Source organism: Centroberyx gerrardi, chromosome 10 (assembly GCF_048128805.1).
Source record: "Centroberyx gerrardi isolate f3 chromosome 10, fCenGer3.hap1.cur.20231027, whole genome shotgun sequence".
NCBI classification, from domain to species: Eukaryota; Metazoa; Chordata; class Actinopteri; order Beryciformes; family Berycidae; genus Centroberyx; species Centroberyx gerrardi.
The window spans coordinates 14,650,877-14,678,255 of record NC_136006.1 but is presented as its reverse complement, the minus strand read 5'-3'; the positions used below and the strand labels follow the sequence as shown (position 1 = coordinate 14,678,255).

At 39.8% G+C, this 27,379-nt stretch overlaps 1 protein-coding gene across 2 annotated transcripts; it reads right to left on the bottom strand.

Annotated features, from left to right (window-relative positions):
* Positions 1-1,407: 1,407 nt before the first annotated feature.
* Positions 1,408-10,030, bottom strand: tank (TRAF family member-associated NFKB activator). Of its 2 annotated transcripts, none has more exons than XM_078286258.1 (9): positions 9,885-10,030; positions 8,509-8,650; positions 8,082-8,193; positions 7,739-7,845; positions 6,660-6,724; positions 6,456-6,574; positions 5,481-5,878; positions 2,073-4,726; positions 1,408-2,039 (listed from the first exon to the last, which is right to left on the bottom strand). In XM_078286258.1, the coding sequence occupies exons 2-8, from the start codon at positions 8,605-8,607 to the stop codon at positions 4,556-4,558; spliced, it is 1,071 nt and encodes a 356-aa protein (XP_078142384.1). In that variant the 5' UTR covers positions 8,608-8,650; positions 9,885-10,030; the 3' UTR covers positions 1,408-2,039; positions 2,073-4,555. The 2 variants fall into 2 exon arrangements, with proteins under 2 accessions (XP_078142384.1, XP_071769813.1); XM_071913712.2 differs by having other exon boundaries at positions 6,660-6,721.
* Between the last annotated feature and the right edge of the window lie 17,349 nt (positions 10,031-27,379).

Genomic DNA, 27,379 nt, shown 5'->3' with positions numbered 1-27,379 from the left:
CACATTTAATCGAACACAAAGTCAGTTCTACCACTTCTGCACAGAGAGCACGAGGAGCCCAACGCATGGCAAGACAACTGTGAGGTGATACTCTCAGCTCACTACGCCATGAGAGTTGGCAGTCCCTCATGCCAACGGTGACCAGTGCACAGACAGTTGAATATGTTTCTCTCCTAAGTTGTTAATTATCTAAACAACATTGATGTTAAGAGGGCATTCTAGCCAGGTGACCTTAACGCACTTGCTATCTCTCTGTTTTGTTTCGACTCGATTAAACCCTTCAACAATCTTTTTTCTTTTTTTTTGCTTGTGTTATATCTTCTTGGCAATGCCGTGATTTGATAAACATTGTATAAATATTTAGAAGAGTAGTAGTAATGACTCGGTGGAGTGGTGTCTCTGTCTATTATCTACTGTCATTATGATCCATTTGCTTAACAATAAAAACAATAAAATGTAATTGTTTGTTTTACGATGTTGGGATATTTTAAATGTAATGTTATCACAATATGTCATATATCACATATATGCATTTACATGTGTAAAGAAGAAAGCAGGAGCAAATATTCTGAGCTACTGCTGAAGAGCCACTCAACTAACTCTCCAAATGCTGTAATTAAAAAATCTGATGCTGCTTCCTGTTAATCAACACTACATATTAATTCTCTCGCATCAGACAAAACCCTCAGTCCAGTTGAACAAACATTTGTAGGCTGTGATGGTGATAAAAGCCTTGCTACTTCACAGAAAGACTGTAGATTTTGAAAAGTCTTGATCAACAAAAGAAACTGTATTTTCTATCTTCACACACCATTGTTGTGTGGCCGTCCTGCTTGAGGCCATATGGTATCTGACACAAGTTTTAGCTTAAGCTTAACATAGCTGTATAACAACAGTTAATAGTGATAGTTAAAATAGATGATATCCTGACAGATGCCAATATCAAGCAATACAGTATATGTGCTGTAACCAGTGCTGCACCACAGTTACGATTGCATTCAGAAACAAGTCAAAGGAGGAAGGCGTCACAACACAGTTTATGACATTATCGTCACCTTATTACAAACATTATCAAAAATTAATTTGTACATAGGATAAGTCTGTCTGTCATCTGAGAAGATTAAATTGTCCGTTGCAAACATACATTAAGAACCTATCTTCATATTTGCATATCACATTACACTAAATATACTAACTACTAATAATATTGAATCTTATTTATTTTTTACAATTAATGAGTTCCAGAGAACATTCAAAACTTTTGTCAACATACAGTAGATGCATTTATACAATGACAAATAAATTTGGGCATATAGTGGGGATATACTGTACATGACAGCATTTGAATTGCATTATCACTGTCGAAAACCTCAGCCATCAACCCAAATGAATATTCTGTCTTATATTATTATTATTATTATTATTGCACTGGATCCCTTTAAAAGTGCACATGCACTCAATCTATCTTTCATTTCCAAGACACTTCCAGAGTGGGGAGGTGATAATGCAGGCCACAGAGATCAGCCTCTGCCTTGGAAGACCTATTGGCTCAAGCAGGCATTGATAGAGTGCCAGCACATATATGTCAGTTTCCTCCCTCTCTCCTCTAGTTGGAAATGACTGCGGTCCCCTGAAGCCGGTGACTTCCCTATCCCCCCGAACTCTCTGCAGCACCGACTGGTGGTGCAGCAGCACTGCTGATTAGCATGCAGTAATGATGGTGAGCTGGGCTCCATTGTTCTAACACCTCCCCTCTCCTCCGCACCAATCTGTCACCATTCAGTGGGCTAGAGCTGCCTCAAATGCTGCTCTCCACAAATGAGATGGATAATTAGTTGCCCCTCACGAATACTGCACTCTTCTCACCCCTGATTGCTTTCACCTTTTTGCTCCTGGCAATTTTGACACCTTGTAATCAGCCTGCTGCTTCTCCGTTTCAATCCATATCCTTCGTCTTTTTCCTCTTTTTTCATTTCTTATATCTCTCAAATCTACTTCAAATCTACTGCCGCTGGTAGCGAACGTCCCAAGGAGATGGCCTGTATATCTCTACATACAATGCCTGTATATGCCTGTATATCTCTAAATGCAAGCAAAAACATGGCAAGAAAAATGGCTTCCTTGGAGCTTAAGTGGGGTTATCTCAAGCTGTTCACATTACTTTATTAACAAGTGAGTAAATATATACTAAAACACAGAAGAAAAAAAATCATAGGCCTAGCTGTCAGTATGACTTTCCTCTTCCAAATAACAAGGAATGACAACATAATTATGTGCAAGCAGCTGTTCATGATCCCAGAGAGAAAAGCATGCAGGCTGCACAATGTTCAACTCTTCACAGATTAACCAGAGAGAATCATTAGGGATAGTGGTTATTTGTATTTGCCAAAAATTCAGAATAAATTCTCTCCTCAATGTCCATAATGTGATGTGAGATGTGAAATTCTGTGGTTTATGTCACTCCAAAATAAACATGCATTATGCTTGACACATTGTACATGTGGTAATATTCAGCTTTGTAAATACAGCAAATTACATGTATTTTCAGTCTTTTCCCTCACTCAGATGATGTGTTGTGATTTGGTACAGTATTTAAGAAACACTTGCCGTTCCCTATCATCATGGACCCAAAATGTATTATTAATTATTATTAATTATAATGATTATAATTAATCTAATGACTCATTAGTTAGAATGGATGGCATGGAAAAATCACCCTTTTTTTACATATGTTTTGATTTTCTGAGCTATTTATGACGTGCAGTGAAATGCTCAGTGGCGAATAATGATTAATAATGAAAAGATTAAATTAATCCAAGTCTATTAAGTGATATTTCAAATAACTTGTAATACCCAACACTTGAAAACAGAAAAAAGCTTGTTCGCAATCTTCACACCAGCTCATCTACCCAGCACAAGTGTTACTAGCCCATAGCTGAAGGGCTGCAAGGTCCTCTCTGCACAACGATGTGTTTCAATACACATATTGTCCCCATTTCCTTAACACATCATCACACAAGACAGGGAAAATCATTGCAATTGTTTGCAAAGCTGTGAATAAATATTGCAGAAGTCAAAAGCTGTTGCTGCTGTTTGGAAAAGACTACGGTTTGGTCAAATAATAGATGGAATCTGTATTAAAAACTATAGATTGCCGCACACACAATGGATACAGTCAGTGACTGAAACATTGTCTTTCAAAAACTGATAGGTCCAATTAAAGACTTCTGTTCTAAAATGCTATATAACAACACAAAAAAAAAAACATTTCCTGTGTTTCACTGCTCCTCTCTAATTTTGTACTACAAATCATTTTGTAAGAGTAGGTGTCACTTTTTCCAAATGGTGATTATCTCATTTTGGAACCTGACTCATCAATTTGTCATTTTATCTCTTTTCACAGAATGAGAAAGGGGGCAAAAAGCATCATGTCATTTTCATTTCTCCATTAAATAGGTAAATATGTATGAGAATAATATTTCCTAAGGCTAAAACCATTAATCTACAAATAGCAACATAATTGGGCATCTAACTGAACAATGAGCTTGTGCCTGATGATATGTTTACCACCTGCACAAACCCAATTTTAGTGAACAAATGGCATAACTTTTAAATTAATTCAAAAGTTGTAATTATTTCCAACTCTGAGGACTAAGGATGTCACAGTGGCTCCAAATCATACTGACAAATAAAAAATATACAGCCTGGTACGATGCTGATGCAAAATCCTGTGGGAATAGTTCACTAGCAACATGTGCAAAGTCTTACAAATGCTGCCAAATTGATAATTTTAAAGTGATTGGATGCACATTGCTGGCTTTTACAAAGTAAGAGACACAAATAGAGTAAAAAACATTCAATTTTTCCCCTTCCTGTGTCCGTAAAACATAGAATTTTGTTGACAGCATAGAAAGAAGACAATATTAGTCACATTTCAGCAAAAAAAATATTACAAAACTTACATTTCCAAAGTGAATTCATTTTTCTCCAGTTCTGAGAGTGAAGATCTCCCTGAAAAATATACATTGGTATTGTCTTTTGAGTCCTCAAACACAACTTATGTGTTTTAAAATATAAAATGTATAAACACAATTAAACATCAAAGTTTATAAATATCAAAGCAACGTCAAGGCTGCATCTTCTCCATCTTAGTATGTCTATATATTGTGGTTACACTTAGAACAGCATCCCACCCTTTTTCTAAAAACAATGTAAATGACACAGCTAGCAAAAAAGAATATTCATTGCAAGATTAAATGATGGCTTTATTGTACTCATATCTACCATACTGTGCATCATCATCACTTAGGTCTCGAGTACAATTTCAGAGTAATATTAAAAAAAATATAATGGGCAAGAAAGTGTACCATTCAACTCTTTGACATTAAATAAATGGACTTAGAATGGATTCAAGTCTTATTGCAAAAGGCAGTGTCATTTGAAATCCAGTACAGCGCATGTACTTCATGGCAGGCAACAAAGGCATGAATAAACCATGAATACAGTAAGTCTTGGAGGAGTTATCGCATCGGCCAGTCAGTCCCTGCCTCCATTGTCAATTGCTGGCTTCATTCTTATGAGAGAAATGCGAATAGAGGTGGCTGTTCATACAGGCTTGAGGAACCACAGCATGGCAGAAAGCACATTTATCGGGACTGCTGCTCTGTGCCACCTCCAGCTCTGTCCCCATGTCACCTGCATCACACAGCTCAGGACTCCACAGAGGCTGCAGAGAGAAGGATGCAGACACACAAAAGGCTGTATTATCCATACACTTAACAATGCTTACACTCACCTATTTAGAGTATGCTGGGTCACTTGGCCCTTAGGTAGAAGTATCTGTTGCTTTAAGGAATACAAGATGAACCCACTTTCTGATTCAGCAACAGTGAAAGCAAAGAGTGATTCCCATGTTTAATTATCTTACTATTAATTTGCTACTAGTGTGTGGCCATTGAGGTCATCCACCCTATGAAAACAAGCAGATAATAATGTGCATAATTGCCCATGTTGATGTAACCCAGGGAAAGTATTGCATTATGTGTTTTTTAGAATAAAAACTGGACCATCTTGTCATTTTGTGACCGATGTCTTATCTGCAGAGCCAGAGCAGAAAGGATGTTTTCAACATAACTGCAACTTTTAGATTTCACTGTATGTTGTGCAATGCTGTGATAAGCATGGTTATACACATTAGCCCATGAAATCCCACTTAACCATCATAATTGTTTCATCAGATTCAGACACTGTAATGTGCTTCCATCTGGCTCCCACTCTCCAGCAAATATGCCAAATATAACCAGAGTATCCAAGCTAAATTATAAAAAGAATCAGCACACATTACACAGTAATACGTTTTGAGTTAAGCCAAGGGTATTTTTTTCTACTTCACACTCTTTCCCTCATCCATTAGCAAATATCCAATCAGAAACTGATAATTTGCTACTAGTTTTTCTCAGACCTTCTCCTGTGATTCTCACCTGTTGGGGTCCCCGTACACTCTCCTGGGAGAGCGAGGACGATGTGGAGTGGGAGGGGGACGGAGGGTAGACAAAAGGCACGTCCAGTTCCGCAGGCGCCTCCTCTGTCAGTGCAGTGGGGACGCTGCTGGGAGGCCGTTTCCTGGTCACGGGCAGACCAACGTGTCTCTCTGGAGCACTGTTCAGGAACTCGTATTCACTGTCCGCAGAGGGCGGGAATTTGACACTGAGTTTGGTGAGAGAGTCTACTAAGTCCCTGTCCTCGGGGCTGGCGCCGCGGGACGCCAGAGACGTAGGCGGGTGTGGGATTTCCACTGCTGACCTCAGTGCTGAGAAGGGTCTCTCCGCCTGCTCCGCCGTATCGTCCGTACACTGGATAGGCATGGAGAACCGCTGGTCTGTCAGACGGCAGAAAAAAAAAAAGATGAGATTTTACATACTTGTTATGTCTCAATCGACGCATCAACATATTCCAGCGAATAAACATACAAGCTTGGCAATGATTTTAGAAGTTGCGTGTTGTTGAAAAATATTTCTCAAGGGCATTCTCACTTCTCGTTTGATTTTTCATTGCTTATTAAGGACTCATACTGGTTCTTTCATTGAGTATATGAAAGAAAAATGTTTTTTATTGTACTAATTATACAGCTAGTATCCAGAGCCAACATCATGCATTTGTCAGTGGAATAATTAAATGTGTTTATCTGCTATTTCTATTTTCACACAGGTGGCCGGCCATGGTTCAAGAGGGCAATGAGGCATTAATGTACGGTTCTGGTTAAGGTGTTGCTATCTAATTGTGTTCAAGAACAAAGCAAAAGCTAGTAAACTCACAACTTGTTATGACACCTTCAAAGCAATTGTAACTCAACATATTTTCTCTCAAGTAATTGAAATAAAAAAAAGATCTGCATTCAGGTTCAGGTCTTGTGCAACTGCAGGGAATATGAAGCAGTTGGTAAACTTTAATATTACCATTTGAAGTATCGTTTCCCCCGTGAAATCTTTTTAGGTGATCTTTTTGTCTTCTGGTTAGAGACCGAATCTGCTGGAATTTCCCTTGAATTGCTTCAAATACCTCCAGCATGTCTTGACTGAGAAACAAAGAAATAAGAGTGAGCATTTTTTCCCATATAATGTCTATGAGAAACTGGTTGGTGTGCAAGGAGAGACACATACTTGTCAATGGTGCTGTTATCTGGCAATTTAGGAGGAACAGCCACAGCAGTTTCCATATTCTCCTTCTGAAAAATTGTAAATAAATTAGCATTTTTCATTTACACATAAAAGAGTGTAGTCCTGTTACCAGACATAAATTCATTCAAAGTACCCCCACCAGTAAAAGAAATGTTTAACAGTAAAGCTCAAGCTGCTGTAAGACGAACCCTGCAGTGATATTATCCTCTAGCACCATCTGGTGATGGAAAAGAGAACTCACTCTGGCAAGTGGATGAACCGTGTGCGAAGTAAAATAGAGGCTGGGTTCTAGTCCAGTAGGAAAATCCTTAGGGGCCCACAGTCAGTTAAATCAACAGAAAAGAATTAGGTGGAAGCCATAAAAAGAAAAGAACAGTCCCTTCTTATCAGTGAGGACGGGTGCCAGTTAGTGCTGCCAGCATTAAGTATCATGAAATAATCTGCCAGTTGGGCAGAAGGGTAAGAACCACAGAGGTAGAGAGAGAAAGGAAAAGGTTACAAAAAAAAAAGGATGATGTTGAAAGTTAAAGACACAGACTTAAAACTCCCGTCACAGGAAGAATGTTTGAAAGTTGTCAGGCAGCATGGATCACAGTTAACCTGCTGCATGCTGCATACTGCAATACTTATTGACATATTGTGTTCATTAAAGATCACTGCTGGTAGAGCTGCAGCAACATCAAGCAGAAGGAATGTTTGTAGACCATCAACATCGTGTGTGTGCATGTGTGTGTGTGTGTGTGTGTGTTTATACATAGTACAATATAAATTTATACATAGACTGCTATAGGGGCTACAATGTTTTAGCTACCACTGTAATAGTTATCTTGTATGTGCCATTACAGATTCAATATAAGAATGTAAGTGGAATCTAAAACTAACTCTGGTGTGTGTGTGTGTGTGTGTGTGTGTGTGTGTGTGTGTGTGTGTGTGTGTGTAAGCAAGCCTGCATGTATGCATGTGTTAGTGCAAGTGTGAGAATGAAAAAAAAATCCAGATTTGCAGCAGTCACATTGCAGTCACATTATGCAGAGTAGAAGACACCAGCACATTAAACATACCAGGTACTGTATTTTCCTAAAAGCATTGGTCCCATCTAGTACATGGTTGCAAGGCAACAAAGTCTCCTCTTCCTGTGTTCTGGGAGCCAGCTCACATTTCATCTCTCCTTAGAATCCAAAACAGGATAAATTAACTGTCAGTCAGTGCATAACACCAAACAGGAAGCACAGCTAGATGAAATGGGTAAGATGAATTCGGTGTTGAAATGTCTTGAGAGTACAGCACATGAAAATCCTTTACATCCTGCTGTATAAAGGTCATTGCCCAGAATGCAATGCATGGCAAGAGTAAATTATTTTGTCAGCATATGAAGAGACAATTCATCTGGTGTGTGTCACTAACCTGATGGTTGCTTTGCTGCTGACATCAACTGAGCTTCAAGTATTGAAATCACCTGCTTCTGGTCCTCTATCTGCTTTTGAAGTTTTTGAGTATATCGCTCATAATATTCAGTCTGTAAAAATGAGGGTTCTGTTATATTTCTAGCACCAATATCTGGGATCAGGTCTATGCTGAGATATCTGTGTCAAGTGTCACATTTTCATATCTAATTTATAAGAAATTATCATGTTTATCATTATTTTAGGTTTATTCACAATTTGACTGTTAACAAAATAAGTAAACATGCTTTCAGTAAGTCAATTACAAAACCTTGCTTGCAAAATTAGCAATGAAAGCTACCTTTTGACTGGTGGACTCTGTTTTATTATTATTATTTTCTTAATATTTGGCTCATTTGAAATAATCGTTTGTCTCCCCGTGGTGTTACCGTTTGCTGTAGTTCCTTTTTAGCATTGTCTTTCTCAATGGAGGCCTGGCGATAAGCTTCAAAAGCTTTGTTGAGCTGGTCTCCAATGTTCCTCTCCATGCCGTGTGCTCCACAACCATCACTGACACAGCAGACATGAGCCCTATGTGTGAAATCACACAGTCAAGGTTTGGAAACACAACTACAATTTGCACAAATTCATTCTACTGTAACTGCCTCAAGAAACACACTCCCAAAGACAGTATTATTCTTTTGACTGCAGGACTGCAATGGAAACAGCTTGGTGATTGTGGCATTTTTGGTGGTTTTACAATACAAATACGTGTCTGCCTGTCTCCACACCGTTTAAAATAATAAAATGAAATCAATAAAATCTTGAAGTGTTCCCAAATCATCTGAGAGGATATCTACATGCGGTTGATTTACGTATGCTACTGATAACACTGACAAAATAGTGCTAAAACTGAGTAAATATACTTTCTAATCTCTACTGATTATTGAAGAATAGCTACAGTTAGGGTGGAATATCAAAGTGGCTGCAAAAAGCTAATTCTATTTACATTTCCACAATCAAAATACTTATAAGTATGATAAGTATGTATTTGTAAAGAGATACATTTTCTGGTCCTACTGGAAAAGGTGGTTCTGTGCAAAGGATCTTGATGAGCGTATTGTACAATAAATATATTAAAAAGTTACTGAATGCTTTTGCAATTTCAATAATATTTTTCCTGCACTCCAAGGGTGGATCACTGATGTACACAAGGAAATGTCCCGCAGTTCATAATTCACACACTGTTTCTGTTTCTGTGGCTGAAGTCAAATCATACTGTGGTTATTTTGTACAGTTATTAGCCTTTGTCTTTATCTTTTCCACTGTCCGTTTTGAAGTTCAGAGAAAACAAAAGAAATTCAGTCAAAAGTAACAGTATATTCTCAAAGTAATTCCTTACTTACAGTGCTCTGATTGTGAATGTGGACGTGCGAATGTTGAGATGATACCATGATGAACTAGAAATAGGCTTAGCTTAGTCTCACCCATAGCTGTTGTTAAATAACTGATCAATCTTCATAAATGTCATAATAACACCGTGGCTGTCAGTGATATTTTAACACCAGTGGCACCACAATACAGCCACGATATAACTTAACAGGCTATATGAGTTAGAAAAGGTCACTTGCAACATTGTACCGAGACACTTCAATGTGTGATCGCTTTAAAGTGTCGTTCAAAACCCATTCGATAACAGTTCCGTATTCTTTAAAGTGAAAATCTAGCGACTGGTTAGCCATAGTCCATTCAACCGGTGGATATCGAGCACCTCTAACGTTACAGTACAGTTCGCCTGTCTAATGGCAGTGAGTTATCTCCTTACCTTCATTCGAGTAAAGTCAAAATTATTGTTTTGACACCACGACACCTTCGTATGCTTCAAATGACCTGCAAAGTTACGAAACGCAGGAGAGGATATGGTGTGTTTCGCACTAATGTACATTTTACATAGTCTAGTTGAGTTGGGAACTTCCCTCGGGGAATCCCCCTGCTCTGTAGACTTCCGCCTTTACTGGATCCTGACCAATCAACTTGAAGATAGAGAGTTAGAGCTGGGTGGTTAGCTGGTTGAGGGTTCTTCTTTCGTCCCACACGTCTGCAGGTCTACTGTTGTGCATGTTAAAAACAGTTCCCAAACTAGATTATGTTATGTTGATTTTACTAATTTTATCAGATTATTTTTTTCTCACAGTACTGCAAGTTTAGATCGACTGTTTTTCGACCTCCCTTGCTGTACAAAAATATGACAGCAAAACTAATGTTCCTATTACAGTGATACCATGGGAGATAAAAAATACCATTAATAAGGTCACTATGAAACTCACTATTGTCTGCCATAGACACACTATAAGTCCCCATAAGAATACTGAGGTTGAATATCTTTTTCATTAGGGTCATTGCTGTATGATATCTGTATTGCAAGGCGTTATCTTCAGCATAGGAAGATAACAGGCCAGCATGCTGATCCCTTGTTGATATTATGCAAATTCTGACATGCTGCTAATGCAGTAGATACAATCTACACAATTGGCAAACAACTAAAAGCTTGATAATGTCTAAAATATCCCAATGCCTATTGCAGCCTTATGATGGATATGTGAGGAATTGTGAAGGCCACATGATTAAACATGTATTATTCATGCTCAGTCCCTGAGATTTTTATTGGTGAAACCTACAAAAAAACAATTGTCTTGCATTATAACTGGCATCATCAAAACAAACTTAAAATGGAAAATAATGGGGTGGAGAAAAATGTCAAAAGTTGTAAAGCCTTTATGTAACAGTTAATTGTGTTATACTTCCTAATAACCTCTGCTTATATGTTTTTTTATGAGGACAGATAGGCCTACACACACTGTACACATACCTTCAGCTTTACTTTGTATAATAGCAGGTCCATGTATCTAGTGGGCAGTTATTTTTTGTTATCAAATCCTCCAAACAAGCTTTTTCTGAGCTACTGCACTGATGATCGATGCTCATTTTTGTTTTCCTCTGTGTGAACTCTCAAGTGTGACATAATTTTTTGGCCCAAATAAAGGATGCAGTCTAATGTCAAAATGAACAGGGGTGTAAAATCGTGGCCTGTAGATCCGAAGCTATTAGGTTACTTTTTCTTTCGAGGGTTCCTCTATTATGCATTTCTTTATTTGTTGAGGTGGATTCTGATGGGTTATGAAGCTGCAATGAAAAAAAAAATCGCTAGCCATATTAGCTTAGCATTTCAGCATTTCATGACTGAGGTGAAGATAATGCAACATCCGCACCATGGTTGTTTGCGAAATATATATTTTTTTTAATTCAGTAATATATGTGTTCAAATATGTAATACCTTTGTCATATGTGATTTCTACATGCATTATTTCACCCATTTTAAGAACAGACATTAGCAAACGGGACCCAAAAATCCCATTCATTTGGATCGTTTTGAGGAGTAGCCTACTGTCATTTTGGGGCTTTTGGATTCTGTCGTGAACCATTTATTTTCCACTTTTGAATGGGATTTTTGGATCCAGTGCTGCCAATCGTCCTGTTCTTAAAATGGGTGAAATAATCTAGAAATTACAAATGACATTACTATATATTTTTAACACATGACTGCATTTTTTAAAAATATAACAACGCCTTGCCTCACAAAGCTACGAAATGTTGGAATGCTAATTATGGCTAGCGATTTTTTATTGTTTTCATTGCAGCTTCAAAACCCATCAGATCCAGCTCAGCATTTAAAGAAGATGTATAGAGGGACCTTCAAAATTAAAAATAGCCAATGGTGCTGGACGTAGTCAAAGGCAATAATTTTACACCCCTATTCAAGTTCACGTTCGACGGAAAGGGGGCAAGATCTGGAATCCCTTTTTTGAGGTCAATTGTAACAGTAGAGCTCTGGTGGGTGTGGCTTGCTTGAGGTGAGTCTGTTTTGCCGGCAGTGTTATCTGCTTCTATGCAGCAGCATTTAAATTTACCCGCAGCCAACGTTGGATTGGAGAAAGGGAAGGGAGAGGACAGAAACAAGCTGCTCCTTGGTCCTATAGAACCAGTTCTTCCTCCTGATCAATTCTCTCTTTCCAATGAACAGTTAACCAGTGACCCTTCATCTCTCTCTCTGCCTCTCTCTCTGTCTCTCTCTCTCTCCAAGAAGATGGCAAAAGGTACAGCAAATACTGGAATCAGTAAATACGAAGACTTCAAGACTCGATGCATGATGCCACTAGAGCAGTACAAACCTAATACTCAAGTAGTCCATGATGTTACTGAGGTAATTTGCTGAGGGCACAAAGCTCCTGCCCAAGCATGCTTCTTTTCTATATCTAGCCACTAGCCAGGTGAGAAGAGGGTGAAGCATGGCTTGATGGGGTGTTCAGTCAGGGTCTTGTGCTATACTGAGTGCTTTATGTGACAGCATTGGCTGTTAAATGTGTGACAGCATAGGGAGCCGAAGTTGACATCATTTCTCTTAGCCCTTTGGTTGACTTTACCCTATGTCGGTGTATGGGAGGTTACTTCATATAAGCAATCTAAAAAGCATATGGCTTTGATTTTGAAATATGTTGTAGTAAGCATCAAAACATCTTGTTTGGCTTAATTTCACAAAAATCCATTCAGTATTGTTTACATGAATGACAAAATTAGTTACCGAACTACACCACCCGGCAGGCTTTTAACTAGTTGGAATGTTCTATCTCCTGCAAAGGGAACAAGCTGCGGTAGCTAGCTACCTAGCTACAGCTTCACAGGCTACTGTGAAAAAATGGCTGCAGTTACTATCATGAGCCTGAACTCATACTTCAGCAAAGTCCCAAATTGCAGTCCCACATAGTTGTCCATTGTTACAAATAAAGTATTTTCTGTAAGTTTCTGTGCCAGTGACGTGCAAATTGTCTAAAAGCTTATGCTGCGTATTGTGCTGACAGGTGAATCTCAACATCATCCATTGCTTTTTTTAGTTGCAGAAGACATACTACTTAAAGTCAATGGAAAATCCACCAGTTAGCCGCTAGTCAACCCTGGGAAAGCCTCAGCCTGCAATTCCGCTTTGGCTTCCTATTGGCCATTATTATATTTGTGTGACAGCATTGGTGTTGAGGTCTGAGAGGTCCAATGATCTTATTTGTGGTGTGTGTGTGTGTGTGATTTGTTCTGCTGGTAACTGTTAGCATGGTGAAATAGCAGATGGAGCAGCAGAGGAGGACAGAAACTCCTGTACATGAGGACCACCAACACTTATAGCCTCTGCTGTAAGTGTTGGTGGTGTGTTGATCAAAACTAACTTTATTGTCCAGGGTGATTCCAAGATATTTGAAGCTTTCTACCATCTCAATTGTCTCACCTTTGATGTAGGTGAGGATGTGGGGGAGAGCATTCTTTGTTGACTTGTCTAAGGCGTTCGAATCTATAGATCATGAGCTACTTTTACAGTCAGTTACATTGGTCTCAGCGAAGAAGCAGTAGACTGGTTTTGAAACTGCCTTTCAGACAAAACACAATGTGTTTATGTTCAGAACCTCAAGTCTAACTTCTTAGAAATTACTAGAGGTGTTCCCCAGGGCTCTATTTTAGCTCCTTTTTTATTTTCTATTTGTATTAATGACTTGGGAAAGGAAATCCACCCAGCAAAGATTCGCTTATATGCGGATGATACAGTCATCTATACAATGGCTTCCTCCTTTAACCAAGCTATTAGTGAACATCCATCCACCAACATCCATAAACACTTATAGCAGAGGCTCTCCGCAATCCAACCAGTCTCTGATGCAGCCCAGCTACTGCTCCTCATGTACAGAAGCTTCAAAGAGCCTGTCCTCTGCTGCTCCATCTGCTATTTCACCATGCTAACAGTCACCAGCAGAACAGACTCCTCAAAATCACACACACACACCACAAATAAGATATAACAGCCAATGCTGTCACACATAAAGCACTCAGTATGACACAAGACCCTGAGTGAACACCCCGGCAAGCCATGTTTCACCCTCTTCTCACCTGGCTAGATATAGATCCGTTATTTGCAAAAAGCATGCTTGGGCAGGAGCTTTGTGCCCTCAGCAAATTACCTCAGTAACATCATGGACTACTTGAGTGTTTGTGTTTTCTGTACTGGCATTATGTCTATATGTGTGTTGTGAACTGTTGGATGTCTGTATTTACTGTTTCTAGTATGCACTGTACCTTTACAAAGACAATAAAGAAATGTCTATCTTGCTGTCCTGCTATGCTTTCTTGACATCTTCATTGGATGAATTGCCATCTTCTTTGAGAGAAAAAGATACAGAGAGAAAGAGACAGACAGACACAGAGAGAGATGAATTCAGTTATGAAGTGACACTGGTTAACTGTTCACCGGAAAAAGAAAATTGATCAGGGGGAAGAATTGCTTATATTTGGTAGGACCAAGGAGCAGCTTATTTCTGTCCTCTCTGCTACCTTCTCTCCCTCTGGTGGTGCATAACTGCTGCTCTGACCTCAGCTCATTCAGTAGTAGATGACAGAATCCAAAATCTTGTCTCCAGCAACCTCCTTTACCATTTCAGCAATGTTTCTCCAATCCAACATTAATCTCACTAAACCAGACCATTCTCCACACTTGGTTTCAGCTGTACCAGCGCAGAAGAATGGTCTGACAGAACACATTTTTGAGCTCGGATAGTGCAAAAAAACAATTGGGGTTGTCCCGTTCCATTGGGAGCGTATCTATGTTCCCAGGGTCCTATGTTCCCAGGGTCCTATGTTCCCAGGGTCCTAAGTTCCCAGGGTCCTATGTTCCCCAGTTCAATATTCTGTTAACACACATTAACCCTCCTATTGTGTTCGGGTCAAATTTGACCCGTTTCAAGTTAAAATATTTCATAAATATTATCCAGTTTTTTTTATTGGAACAAGGCTTGAAATAAATGTGTATCATGAATATCAAGACAATGTTGTTTACTTTACAACTTTACTTTATTCACAAAACCGTATTCCACTTTCCGTTCCACTGGCATATGATATTAATTAATGAATGAATTGTTAAAAAAAAAGAAATCGGCGTGCGCTCTCTGCGTGCACATCTCATATTCTCTTTGGGGGCTGCGCCCCAGATGTTTGAAATGTCTAGAGACACCCCTGGTGCGTGCTATGTGCCCTTTTTTCATTTTTCGCCTGTGCCCCTATGAAAGTCTCTGCATGCCACTGTTCTATTGTAACAATATCACTGCATTGGTATTTGGACATTTCAGCAGTGAGATGTCAGTCACAGCTAAAAATAGAAAACAAACTGGATTAAATTAGATACTTAAGTCACGATGTCATGTTTTTTATATCAGTTAGAAGACAGATGTGAAGTGTGAGAGTTAGATTCAAAAACATGTATACTAGGCTAGTTTTCACAGGAAGCATTAAGCTATGACCTTTGGTGATTCCATGACTCCAACCATTTGATAAGTTCCCTCAAGTGTAGGCCTATTATATTGAGAGCCATACGGCAGCGCTGGGGAACAGAAAACCCCTTTGACGAGTTCCCACAATAGCCCATGTCATATTAAGCGAATACAGAGCTGGGGAACATCTTTTTCAGGTTCCCATTATGTGCTATATAGAGCTGGGGAACATAGGACCTTGGGAACATAGGACCCTGGGAGAGCACATATGTAGAACTGGGGAACATAGGACCCTGGGAACATAGGACCCTTTGTCATGTTCCCATTATGTGCCATATAAATCTGGGGAACATAGGACCCTGGGAACATAGGACCCTGGGAACATAGGAATGACTCCGTTCCATTACTAAGCAACCAATCACTATCATCGTGAGACCATGACGCGGTGACAGTAGCCTTTCCAAAATAGTGTGGAAATGTTGTTGTGGAACTACCACAACATTAGCACTAGTTTTCCATCATAAACTTGCTAGTGTTCTGCTGCTAGCTGGACAGCTAGCTTCACTGTTGTTGTTGCGCATGGTAGGCCGATTTAGAAAGAGGTAATACACAGTGCAGAGTGGAAGGGGAGCCGGCCGGGAACGTTGGAGCCGATGGGAAGATTATCCAAGAGGCCAACATCCACTAAGCTAAGTTGTAGACTTGTATCATAATCTTTGGTTTCCCACACAGTACAAATGTGAATACCCATTTGTAAATATGACATTACATATTTACAAATTTGAGCACATTCACAGCTTGACGCATGTTCACATGATTGAGTATTTTCAAATGTGACGCCACACAACAAGTCATGATTTTATCCCCATATATCTGACCCTCCATTGCGCTGTAATCTCTGTCGACAAGATAGCATTGCGTTATCTCTCTGTCAAATGTGCAGAAAATTATTTGAAGCCGAACTAAAAAAAACGACGTTAGATAATTAGCATACATGCTAGCAGACTTTTAGTTACCGTGAGAACAGACTTATGCAAACACAATATAAATTATATTAGTTGAGGGTCTGATCTAAAATAACTATAAAATATTTGTATTTAGGAACATTACAAACGTTAAAATAGGATAACAATAAATGAAAAAGGAGAGCATATTTGAGCAAGGCCACGCCCATATGGCAACTGGCCCCACCCACATCGGGGTGAGGACCTTCTCTCCAGAGAAGGACAACACAAAGTGTATAACCAGTAGATGGCAGCTAAGTGACTTGTAGAGACTATCTTCTTTACTTCATTCCAGTGAATACTCAATTTATCAATTCAGTTAATTACCCTTTATTTATAGAGAATATTCAGACAAAGGCAGAATATAAGATACTGCACAATGAAATAAAAACTATATCAAATGAAAAAGGTCATAAAAACAATGCACTATAAAAACAACTCTGCATGGTTTACATCAGGCATTTAAATAAAAGAGGGACACTTCCCTGCATGTCTTTCTAACAATTTTATTTTTAAGTAAATTATGAAAATGTAATAAGTGTTTCTTATTTGATCATCTGAAGTGTTTTCCATTTGGCATGCACACAAAATCAAAAAGCAGATCCCCCTTGCGCTAACCGACAGAATTTCCATTTAATAATACGCTTTATTTACAAGCGCTTTACATGGTACTCAAAAACACTTTACAACAGATATGGGAAAAAGAAAATGTATATATAAAATACATAAAACAATTGACACAAAAAAACTGTGTTTGGTTTTCCAGTTGTCAGTTTGTCAGTGGGAGTCATATATTGTAGGCAGGTGGGTTTTGAGTTTATTTTTGAATGTAGGGAGTGAGAGATGCATTTAAGAAAATGCATCTTTCCCCAGATCTCCTAATATTAAAGGGGCATTACATAACGTTTCTTGTTGAAGCTCACAGGCGGCCTGCTGAACTTCATGAAGGAGCACAAGAGGGGTTATTGGAATCATCTGCATAAACATGCAATTTACAGTTGTTAATTGACAACACAATTTTATTAACATAGCAGGTAAATAGAGCTAGGCCTATAATTGAACCCCACATCTCAACAGAACTCTGTCTACTGGTATACATTGTGTCCTGTCTTGACAGTAGTTTTGAAAGCGATTGCAAACTGGCATGACTGACTGACACCAATATCAGATAACTAAAACAAAGCAAGATCAATTAAATACTTTTGAAAGATCGATATGGCAGCACAATTCTACCATACCGAATTTCATTCACTATTGTATTCAAAATATCACCAAAGATGCAACAGAGATGGTGGTCTGGCCAGATCTGAAACAAGATACAACTCAAGATACAGCAAGATGCAGTAAGTTGTGATATGTTGGCCAAAATGAGATAGTGCTGCACTTCAAGTCACAAGTCCATATTTTAATGAAGGTGATACAATTTAATGCAATTGTCTACAATTTATTGTTTTCTTTACATTATTGATTTCCAAGCATGGCTCAGCTTGTTTTCAGACCTTGCCTGTGATGCATTTAAACGGCCATAAATTAGTTTTTTTGTAATGTGACAGTTGTTGACCTACACGCTCTGTACACCTTCCCCATGGACATGTGACAGTGTCCTGTGGAATATTTCACATTCCTCTCTTCCTCAGCCGAGTGTCTCTCACACTGCTGTCTGCTGCCTCACTACGGCCAGAAGGGGGAGATGCTGGAATTTTTGATTGACACATTAATTTCCTTTCTGTGAAAAAGATGAGGGTAAGGTCTCACTCTTGTGCTTGGCAAGAGATGAGGTTTTAGCAGCGTTGGTTTATGTTTTGGAATCAATTAATATTCATAGCCTAAATGTACTCAAAAATAGTTCACATGCCTAACCTTTTCCTTTCAGTTTTTAAATTTTACCGGGGGAGGATTATGTGTTTAGTTACACAAGCCGGAAAAGTTGCTGTCTCAACCTGAATCTGTAACTGTTTTAACACAGGGCCGTCTAGAAAAGACAGAGCAAGATAACTGGATAAGCGCTTCTTGTCTCCATCCTCAGTCTGAGTATGTATTAGCAGGCTGCAGGCCTTTGTGTGGCCGGTCTGGAACAGTGGGGCTCCGGCGGCCTGGCTCCTCAGACCCTGGGGATCTTCCTCTGGGAGTCCTGCCACAGAGGTTGTCATCCATGACCCTCACTGACATTCCAACCTCAACCTCTTCCCCTGCTGAGAGTGACTTACACATCCAGATTGCCCCCAAACAACCCCAATTCAGATAAAAGCTCTGAGAGTTCCTTAAAGGAAGGGGATAGGAGGCCATCTTAAGGGTTTCACATTCTTCCATCCTACTTCAGGGCTGCTTTGACCTCAGGATTTATGGCAGATTGACCTAAGCCTTGCCTTGTGGATCTGGTAAAGGAAAATATCTTATCTTAAAATATCAGATTGTGGGATACTGATAAGCGATGATTTGATAATTGAAAGGTGGGCGAGGCATTTCCTCCAGTTCAATCCTCCTTTTGTTTCTATTGACTGGTTTCTCAGGGTATTCATACTTTCTGACATGATACAAAAGAACACCGCAATATCAGAATGAGGGTAAATAATGTTTTGCCACTCATTGAGTTTGAGATGGATTCCAGGTAGAGATGCATCTCTACCTGGAATGGCTGGGTGTGAGCAAACCATACTCAGGACGAGCAGATGAGCAAATCCGGAAGGAGAAACAGATTCACAAACTGATAAGCAGAGCGACAGATTTACCCAAGAACACTCTGTTCCCTTTCATGTGGCGCTCTGTTCTGTTTGATCTTCCTGTGTCTCTCTGTCTCTCTCTCTCTCTCTCTCTCTCTCTCTCTCTCTCTCTCTCTGTCTCTCTCTCTGAATGCGTTAGTGTGGCATATAATCATCTATGAGGACTACCATGGCAAAACTAGGTATGTACTCACTACTTAGTTGTGTGACTAATTGCTTCCACAAAATTGCTCCACCATAAGTGTCACCTACAACACTCACACAGGCTGAAAGACAGAGCGGCTTGTTTGTGATCAAGGTGCAACTATCTTACGCTTCACATTGAGGCACCGCAGTCGTTAACGTTATGTGCCGTCTCTGTTTCCTGTGTTGTGAGAGTATAAGCACAGATTTACCATCATGCCTACTACTTTAAGATGTTATATAATCTGTATTCAGCTGATGAACTGCTGAACGGCAGAAGGGAAACGTAAAAGCTACTTTGTGGTCATTATAAACCGTTGTTACCCTCAGACCTGTAATCAATCATTGTTATATGCAGCCACTTAAAACAGATACATACGCTCAATATACACCATAAAGTGAGCAGAGGGATGTTTTTCTGTTGAGAGAGGTGGCTCCTAAAGTGATTTTTGTCTAATACCCTGACCTGAACACTTACAAAGGGATATCAGCGATGCAGAGACGCCTCGTAAATTTCACCAGGAAAGATCTCTGGGGAGCCGTGGGGTTCTTTACCAGCATCTGTCGGCTCGGCCTGGGGAAGACATCTGAGGAGGTCAGATGGGGTTGATTTTTGTCCTTTGTCTATTAGGAGGTAGGGCATATGGCACCTCTGTGCGGTTAAGGTACCTCTTTACGTGGAAAGAACGTGTCCTCAATCTCCACAATTAAGGAGAAATGGGTTATTTTGCATATTATCATGGTGTGTCATATGATTTGATAATCTAATTTTGTATTTTCCAGATAGAATCTTATTGTCCTTTGTGATGTGCCAGTTGTTAAAAGGATACTCAGCTTCCTGACACAGGGGGCCCTGCCTTGGATGCACATCACACTGGAGCCTGGCTTGAGCTCCGCAGTAAATCTTGAGCCATTGAATGGTCCGCCCCATGTTTCCTCCATGTCCAGCAAAATAAACAATCTGCTGTAGGTCTGCAGAAATGTGAGATCAGACAGAGGGCAGAGCTGAGGACTCTGGCATGCCGGGGGAGGAGGAGAGAGGAGGAATGCAGGGGGAAAAACTCACAGATCAGATTTCAGGAACCCAGAGAGCGGCTGAGGAGAATGAAAAGAAACCCCGCAGCAGAGAGACCCACAAGGTAAAAATGAGTTTAAAGATGGAAACGAAAGAACAGTGCCATTTCCTCTTTCTTTCCTCTCACACGTTTGCTTCACAATAAAATTTTGCACCATGCATTGTATTGTTGTGTTCTGTATTCATCTCAACTGTACCAACAAATCTATGTAAGAGTACAGATCTGTATATTTATCAGGTATATATAACAATAGGATATATAATATACCTGCCATCAAGACATCAGAACAGACTGCTACCCCTCCACACTGAGCCAGTAGTTTGGTTTCCATCAGTAATGGAAGGGAGAGCTGCACATAATATTGTTTTGGTTGAGGCTCTGGCCTCAGGGGGTTCCTGCCATTTAGAGGCATGCTTTGAGGAAGATGTGGTGAAGATGAGTATGTCGAAAAACTGTGCAAGGGTTCTGTAGTCCTGAGAATCTCACTCATACCATTAAATTCATTATAATCTTAACTGTTATGGGTTTTTTTTATGGTTGTTCAGCTGTGTATGTCCTGGGATTTTTAACATTCCAGGAAGGATCACGATAAGGTTTGATTTGTATGAAAATCATCATCAAAATCATTTGTACCTCCTGAGAAAATGAGAATGGCTTGTCTTCTTGTTTCAACAGTATTCAGTGAGGCTTCTCTTTTCTTTTTTTTTAAGGTCTCATGCAGAAATAGGGCAAAAAGACCTTCCTGCCTGGTTTTAGAGTTTCCTGATTCTGAGTGAGAGGAAGTTCTCTCCCTGTTCCTGTTATATAAGGGCTTAACTAGAAACCTCTCACAGAACTAAATATCTGATAAAAGTTCACATTGCACTAAAAGGGATGAGCTTCACTTCTCAGAAACTAATTCTATTATTCGCACATATTTCTTTAATCGTCTCTAAAAAAGAAGTAGATAACCCGTATTATTTTCCACATATCAATCACATGTTTCAAATATCGGTGAAGCGAAAATAGTTTCTTGGTCATTTTGTAGCCATATGTGGAAAGAAAATGTCGAAGATGGCAGATGACCGAATATTTTATTTAACTGCCCAGGCGTTTTCTTTAATGGAAATAAACAGCTCGCCACCCCCAAACTGAGCCACTGAAATATTTCAAACATGCGTTGATTCCAAACTTGTCATCATAAGACAAAGCCTTTCCGACGTCCACGCTGAATCAATGTCCTGTGGAAAACGAGGGTCGCAGCGGTGCGTGTTTCCCAGAGAGGGTGAGGTCCGACAGATTTCAACACTATAGTGAAAAACGGATGCGACGGGAATATAGGCTATCGGAGTACCAGATCCCCCCTGAGAGCTTGTGCGTCCAGTTTACATTTCTATCTTCATGGGAAAAGTGTGGAATCAACAGATGTACCCCCAGTGCTCCTATTACTATCCCCAATACCTGCAAACCAAGGTACAGTGTGTGTGTGTGTGTGTGTGTGTGTGTGTGTGTGTGTGTGTGTGTGTGTGTGTGTGTGTGTGTGCGTGTGTGTGTGTGTGTGTGTGTATGTGTGTGTGTTCTCATGGGATTGGGCGGATTTGGGGCAGCTGTGCGATTTTCACTATCGACTGATTTATAGATCGCATCCTGGTCAACTGTAGCCAAAACTGTAGGAAAAGGCTTGATTTTGTTTGTTGTGTTACTTCAGCACTTGTCAGAACAAATGACAAGTAGGCTATCAATTGATTTTGTCACTGCTCTCAATGAAAATGTCCGTTTTTAGAATTGAGAACACTGTAGATTATATAATGTAAACCTATATGGCTATAATCTAAACCAATTGGTATGCTATAGGTCTGTTTTGTATTCCTTTGTCGGGTAAAAACATTTTCAAATCGATATATTTTCAAGTCTTGTGCTTACAATAGTTCTATGCTCTAATAGACTGGGCAATAGTTTGGGGTTTGAGGAATATTTTAACTGGTTATACCAGATTAGCACTCACTGCATCAGTGTGGAAAAGCTGAAAAAGAGACAGGGCAAATGAGGTTCAGAGGAAAGTCCCTGGTTGACCTGCAGGCATCTCAGCTAACATAAAGAGGCTCCTAATGCTCTGCATTACTCAAGCTCATGAAAGTTTTATCAGCATGCCTATTAAATGACAAGGTCCTGGAGAGGCGAGTTCTACCAGCAGCAGTACACACAGGTCATGCATTCAAACTAATGCACAGATTAGTTATACTATATCAAAGTAGGGGAATCATGCTTTATTGGTGCACTAGTGCATTCACAAAGTACTTGTAGTTGTGAGTGAATGGACTCAAGAATGGGGACATTCATTCATGTCAGCCCTTACGATTAAATGGGATGTTTACAGTGATATATGCAGATTGCTCATTTGTGATATAGACAGTTTTAATACAAAAGTTGCCTTTAAGCTTGAATAGAGCACTACTTACAGCAACAGAACTGATGTAGCTGTGTCCATGTCACCTATAGTGTGATGCCCCTGAATCAGCACTGTGATTACAACACAGTGGGCTTTCTTGGTTTTCCTCATCAAAATAAACATGTACTTTATTTATCTTGATAAGGCACTTGACCTCAAATATTTGGTGATAACACTGTTTAATGTTTTTTTTTCTGGTTGACAGATAGTGCTGATTTCTCTTAAGACTGTGTTGAATTAGGGTGATGTTTTAACTTGCTATCACAGGCATGGAATTCATCTACAATAGATTATAGTGAAACATTATATGGATAGAATTCTTTCAGGTATTAGGAAATGTAAAGTAGCTTATTAAAGTAAGGTAAAGACTAAATGAGCAAAGACCTATAATGCAGAGAATACATTTTACTTGGTGTCACTGGTGGCGGGAAGAATGTTAGGTAACTTAAATTTCAAGTCTTAAGGTGATTGATACGTTTTATCAGTTGATTTGGTGATATTTTGGTGATATTTAGATGTTATGTGATGGCAGGCTGCCCCCACCAAAATGAGCTTTTAATCATTGTCAAGGTGAATGCATTAACTGCCATGGGACTTTACATGGTGAGAATGTGGACAATGGCATTATGCTGAGGTTGGACAGCGCTATACAATGTTTACAATAAAGTTTGGAGAGTTGCCTGGCAGCGGAATGTACACAATGAAACAGCACAGTGGTGCTGCTCTTTATGTCAGTGTCAGGCCTGAAAGAGCTCCCTTTGTGCTCATATGATTCTCATTCTTAGGACTTTTGACGTGGGCAAAAAGAGGACCAGCTCACAATAAAACCTTCAGTGTCGCTGATGGCCACTGTCAAGTGTTTCCTTTCATAAATTACCCTACAAGAAGCGTTCAAAAAAAGTTTTAATATGCGTATACAATTATTAGTGAGAAAGCTAGGCTATATGAACGCAATCACCTTAAGCCTACATGTGCAATCAATTCCAACAAGTGCAAAACAGTAGTGCGCGGCATTGACGCCTATATGATCAGTTGCAAAAAAATATATACTGTCAATACAGTCAATCAGTCAATAGTATTTCAAGACACACGGGCTAAAGGTTAGGCATTAAAAATAGTCTTGTTATTCCAGTAGTATAAGACACAGAAGTTACAGGTTGGACGGCATTTAAAAAATATAAATTACTATAGGCTATCTTATGGCTGTCCTGATTCTTTTGCAAATGTACAAATATTTTGCATAAAATGTGCTTGTAAGTAGCAGCTTATTGTGCTCATTGCAGCTTTGATTATGCATAAAGTATGCTCATTGCAGCTGTCCATGCTAAAGCAGTCTATAGTGTCCTAAATGTGATCCATTCCTCTAAACAGCCCAGAGTGCGTTTATGAGCAAGAGAATGTAGCAAGATAGTGATCCGTGAAGCAAGCATGGAAGTATTACATTATCGGAAGCAAACCCTGCTGGGACCAGTGTATAAATAAACAGCCCAGAGTGCGCTCATTGGACAACCCGGGGACGTACTGTAGCAAGATTGTGATCCGTGACGTAGCCTAGTCGTCGTCGTCGTCCTGGAGCCGCCGCAGCAGGATAGTGATCCATGATGGTAGCCGTAGAGCCAGCGTCGCGAGATAGTGATCCGTCACCCCTAGACGTAATCCAGCCAGGGTCAGTGGCGATTAGAGCTCGGACATTTCATGCTAAAAACAAACTGTGAAGTAAAAGAGCACGTTGTCTGATATCAGTTACAATATCATTTCTTAAAGCAGCCTGCAGTTATTAGGACAGAGTGTTGTTGGGGTTGAATGAAAATTTCATTTCTCATCAAGGCTTCAGTGTGTCTTTTCAAGAGGCAATAACTTATTTATGAGATATAATGATAGGCCTAAACAGCTCATATCAGACGGCTGCAGTGATAATCAATGTCTTCTTTCTTTAATTATTTATGAAATGCCTTGTCCCATGTTTTGTATATTATGTGGAAAATATGAAAAGTGGCTTACAGCTATATGGTTCTTAACTATTCCCTATTGGAACCAGATTGATTATAAGGGAGTGGAGTGGATGTATATTATTAAATATTTATTCTGGCTTTTTTTATTTATTTATTTATTAGAAAATAGATATGTTCCAAGCTTATTAACACTGTATAATCAGTCATCATTGTAATGAATTATTCAACAAGGCACCTAAGCAAAATGAGAAGTACTGTATTAGAGTCTATAATAGCCGATGTTAATTGGCTGGCGATGACTCACAAACTCACCAATGTGCTGGTGATGGCGAAACATCAGCGTTTGATATCAAAATCCTCCATGCTGTAAATCAAACACAGACTATCTACCACATGGTCAGTGAGTCCCTAGGAGCCCATGATCTATGATAGATGGGCAGGGTGCCATCTATCATCTATCGATAAACTTGTCCCTGCTTATCCAGTCATTGCAAAGATCTAGTCATAAAGTAAGATGTATTTCTTAGTCATTAAAAAAAAGACATAGTGAGAAATCCTAACATTATTACTTGGAGCCAGTAAAGTGACTCATACTTGTTCATTTTTGGACTCCTAGTCATGGATAACTGAGCTGAGCTGTTATACACACCACCCCCACACCGGCACCTCAATTAAAGGCAAGAGTTGTGGATATGTGGCCTTTCTTCCTGTGTGACACACACACATAGGCACTCACAGCTCTCTTTTGTGGCTAACCTCCACTCTTAACACTCAAGAGTCGCCGGAAATGAATGTGCCGGTGCCACAGAGGGGTTACACCCCCTCCGACCCCACCCCTTCCATCCAGGCAGGAAGGTAAACACTGAGCTGTTTCTAAAAGCTTCCTGGAGCTGCTGAGACTCTCTGTCCAACACTGGAGCCGACTGTGGTGCCGCTTCTCTCAGATACGGATCCGCTCTCAGAGGGATCTAGCAGAGAGGAAGTGAGTTGAGGAGGAACATCTCTCTGCATTTAACAGAATTAACTGTGAGACTTTAATTGCTGCTATAATGTGTGAGGACATAACAGAGAGCAGCATTTGCTTCATTTTAGTCATGTGCTGGTAGAATAACGGATTGCTTTCATTAGTAAAAGGAAGAGTGGGAATAAGTAGCACAGTGTTTTAAAATACACTCAATCAGAAACACTTGATTTCCCTTGGAAATACCCTAAGAGTCTGTGTGTGTGTGTGTGTGTGTGTGTGTGTGTGTTTCTGTGGGTTTGTGTCTTTGTGCCCTTGTAATCTTTGTCTGTGCATGTTTGCACATGTACTTCTGTTTGTGTGAGTGTGTGTCTGTAATCTAAACCTGCATCTAAAATGAAATCGAAAGAGATCCCCTACAGGGGAGGGGCACGCTCCCTGGGTATTTGTTTGTTCTTCCCTCGGCAGAGGCTGTCCTTTCATATCAAAACAACCTGCTTGGAAAGTGATTTGTGGCAGTACTGTAAGATCTAATGGCATATCGCTGCCGGCTTTCCTGTGAAGTCCATTTGTTGGTGAGATAGTCATTCTAAATCCGGTTTATGATACATTCAAAGCACTGAGGGATGTTTTGCTTATCTTATGGAAAAACAACTCAAAATGCGTTAAAGTACACTGATAATATATAGAGAGTTTTACCAATTTACTAATAAGCTACAGCATCTATGGTTTATTTAGGGGTTATTACAATGCTACACAAAAACAGGGATTGCAGATAACCTTTCCTTTGACTGCTTGATAAAAGGGGGTGGTTCTATTGCCCCTCTGCCTGCCCCGCTCCCCTTTCACTCAGTGACCTGAGCAGAGTGCTGAATCAGACCTCTCTCTTTCCTCTAATGGTGACCTATTGACACCTCGTGCTGGCCTGCTGAACTTCCCTACATGCTCTACTGGTGACCTTTGGGTTCATTTAGGAACGGCATATCACATATCACACCTATGGATTTACATTGTGCCTATCTTTAACATCCTGCAAAGGCAGAGGGAGTTTAAAATAAGGACACACATATTATTGATGTCATAGTGGGCTCGCAATGGGAATTTCACAGTGGAATTTCACAATGGGATTACTGGGCTTTTTTGTTGTAAGTCTGGTTTGGTTTCTGACTAATGTTGACATTTCCCTCTGCCATCATGTACCAAATGTGTTCTTATTCACTGCTGGTTCAAACAGAACATGCTGAGGGGGAACTTTGGCAACAGGGTAGACACCCACACCATTTACATTTTTCATTATACGTCTATTATACTTCTATTTACATTTTTTTCACTATAATTCTACTGCAGAGCCGCAATTGGTTGGTCCTTCATTTATGTGGTTTCTAGTTCATATTGTCATGGTTTGCATTCAAGCTTGGTTCAGTAAGTTGGTGAAAGAGCATACAGCGCTTTGACTAGATAGAACATTTTGATTTTGGCAGTTACTCATTTAAGAAGCCGGCCTGTTTGCCCCAGCAGCCAGTGTTCATCAGACATTTCTGAGCACTGACACGAGACAGACAACTGCTGCCCAAATTGAAATGAGGAGAAGGACCAGATCTGTGAAGGTTAGTTAGACTGTAAGGAAGGCAGAAGAAG

Bases quoted from the DNA above. Each gene is read 5' to 3' on its own strand.
- tank (XM_078286258.1), bottom strand. From the start codon at position 8,607: ATGGAGAGGAACATTGGAGACCAGCTCAACAAAGCTTTTGAAGCTTAT. The intron at 7,846-8,081 runs GTTAGTGACACA...TTGGATTCTAAG, and splicing joins AGCAGCAAAGCAACCATCAG to GAGAGATGAAATGTGAGCTG. The intron at 5,879-6,455 runs GTAATATTAAAG...GCCGTCTGACAG, and splicing joins GGGAAACGATACTTCAAATG to ACCAGCGGTTCTCCATGCCT.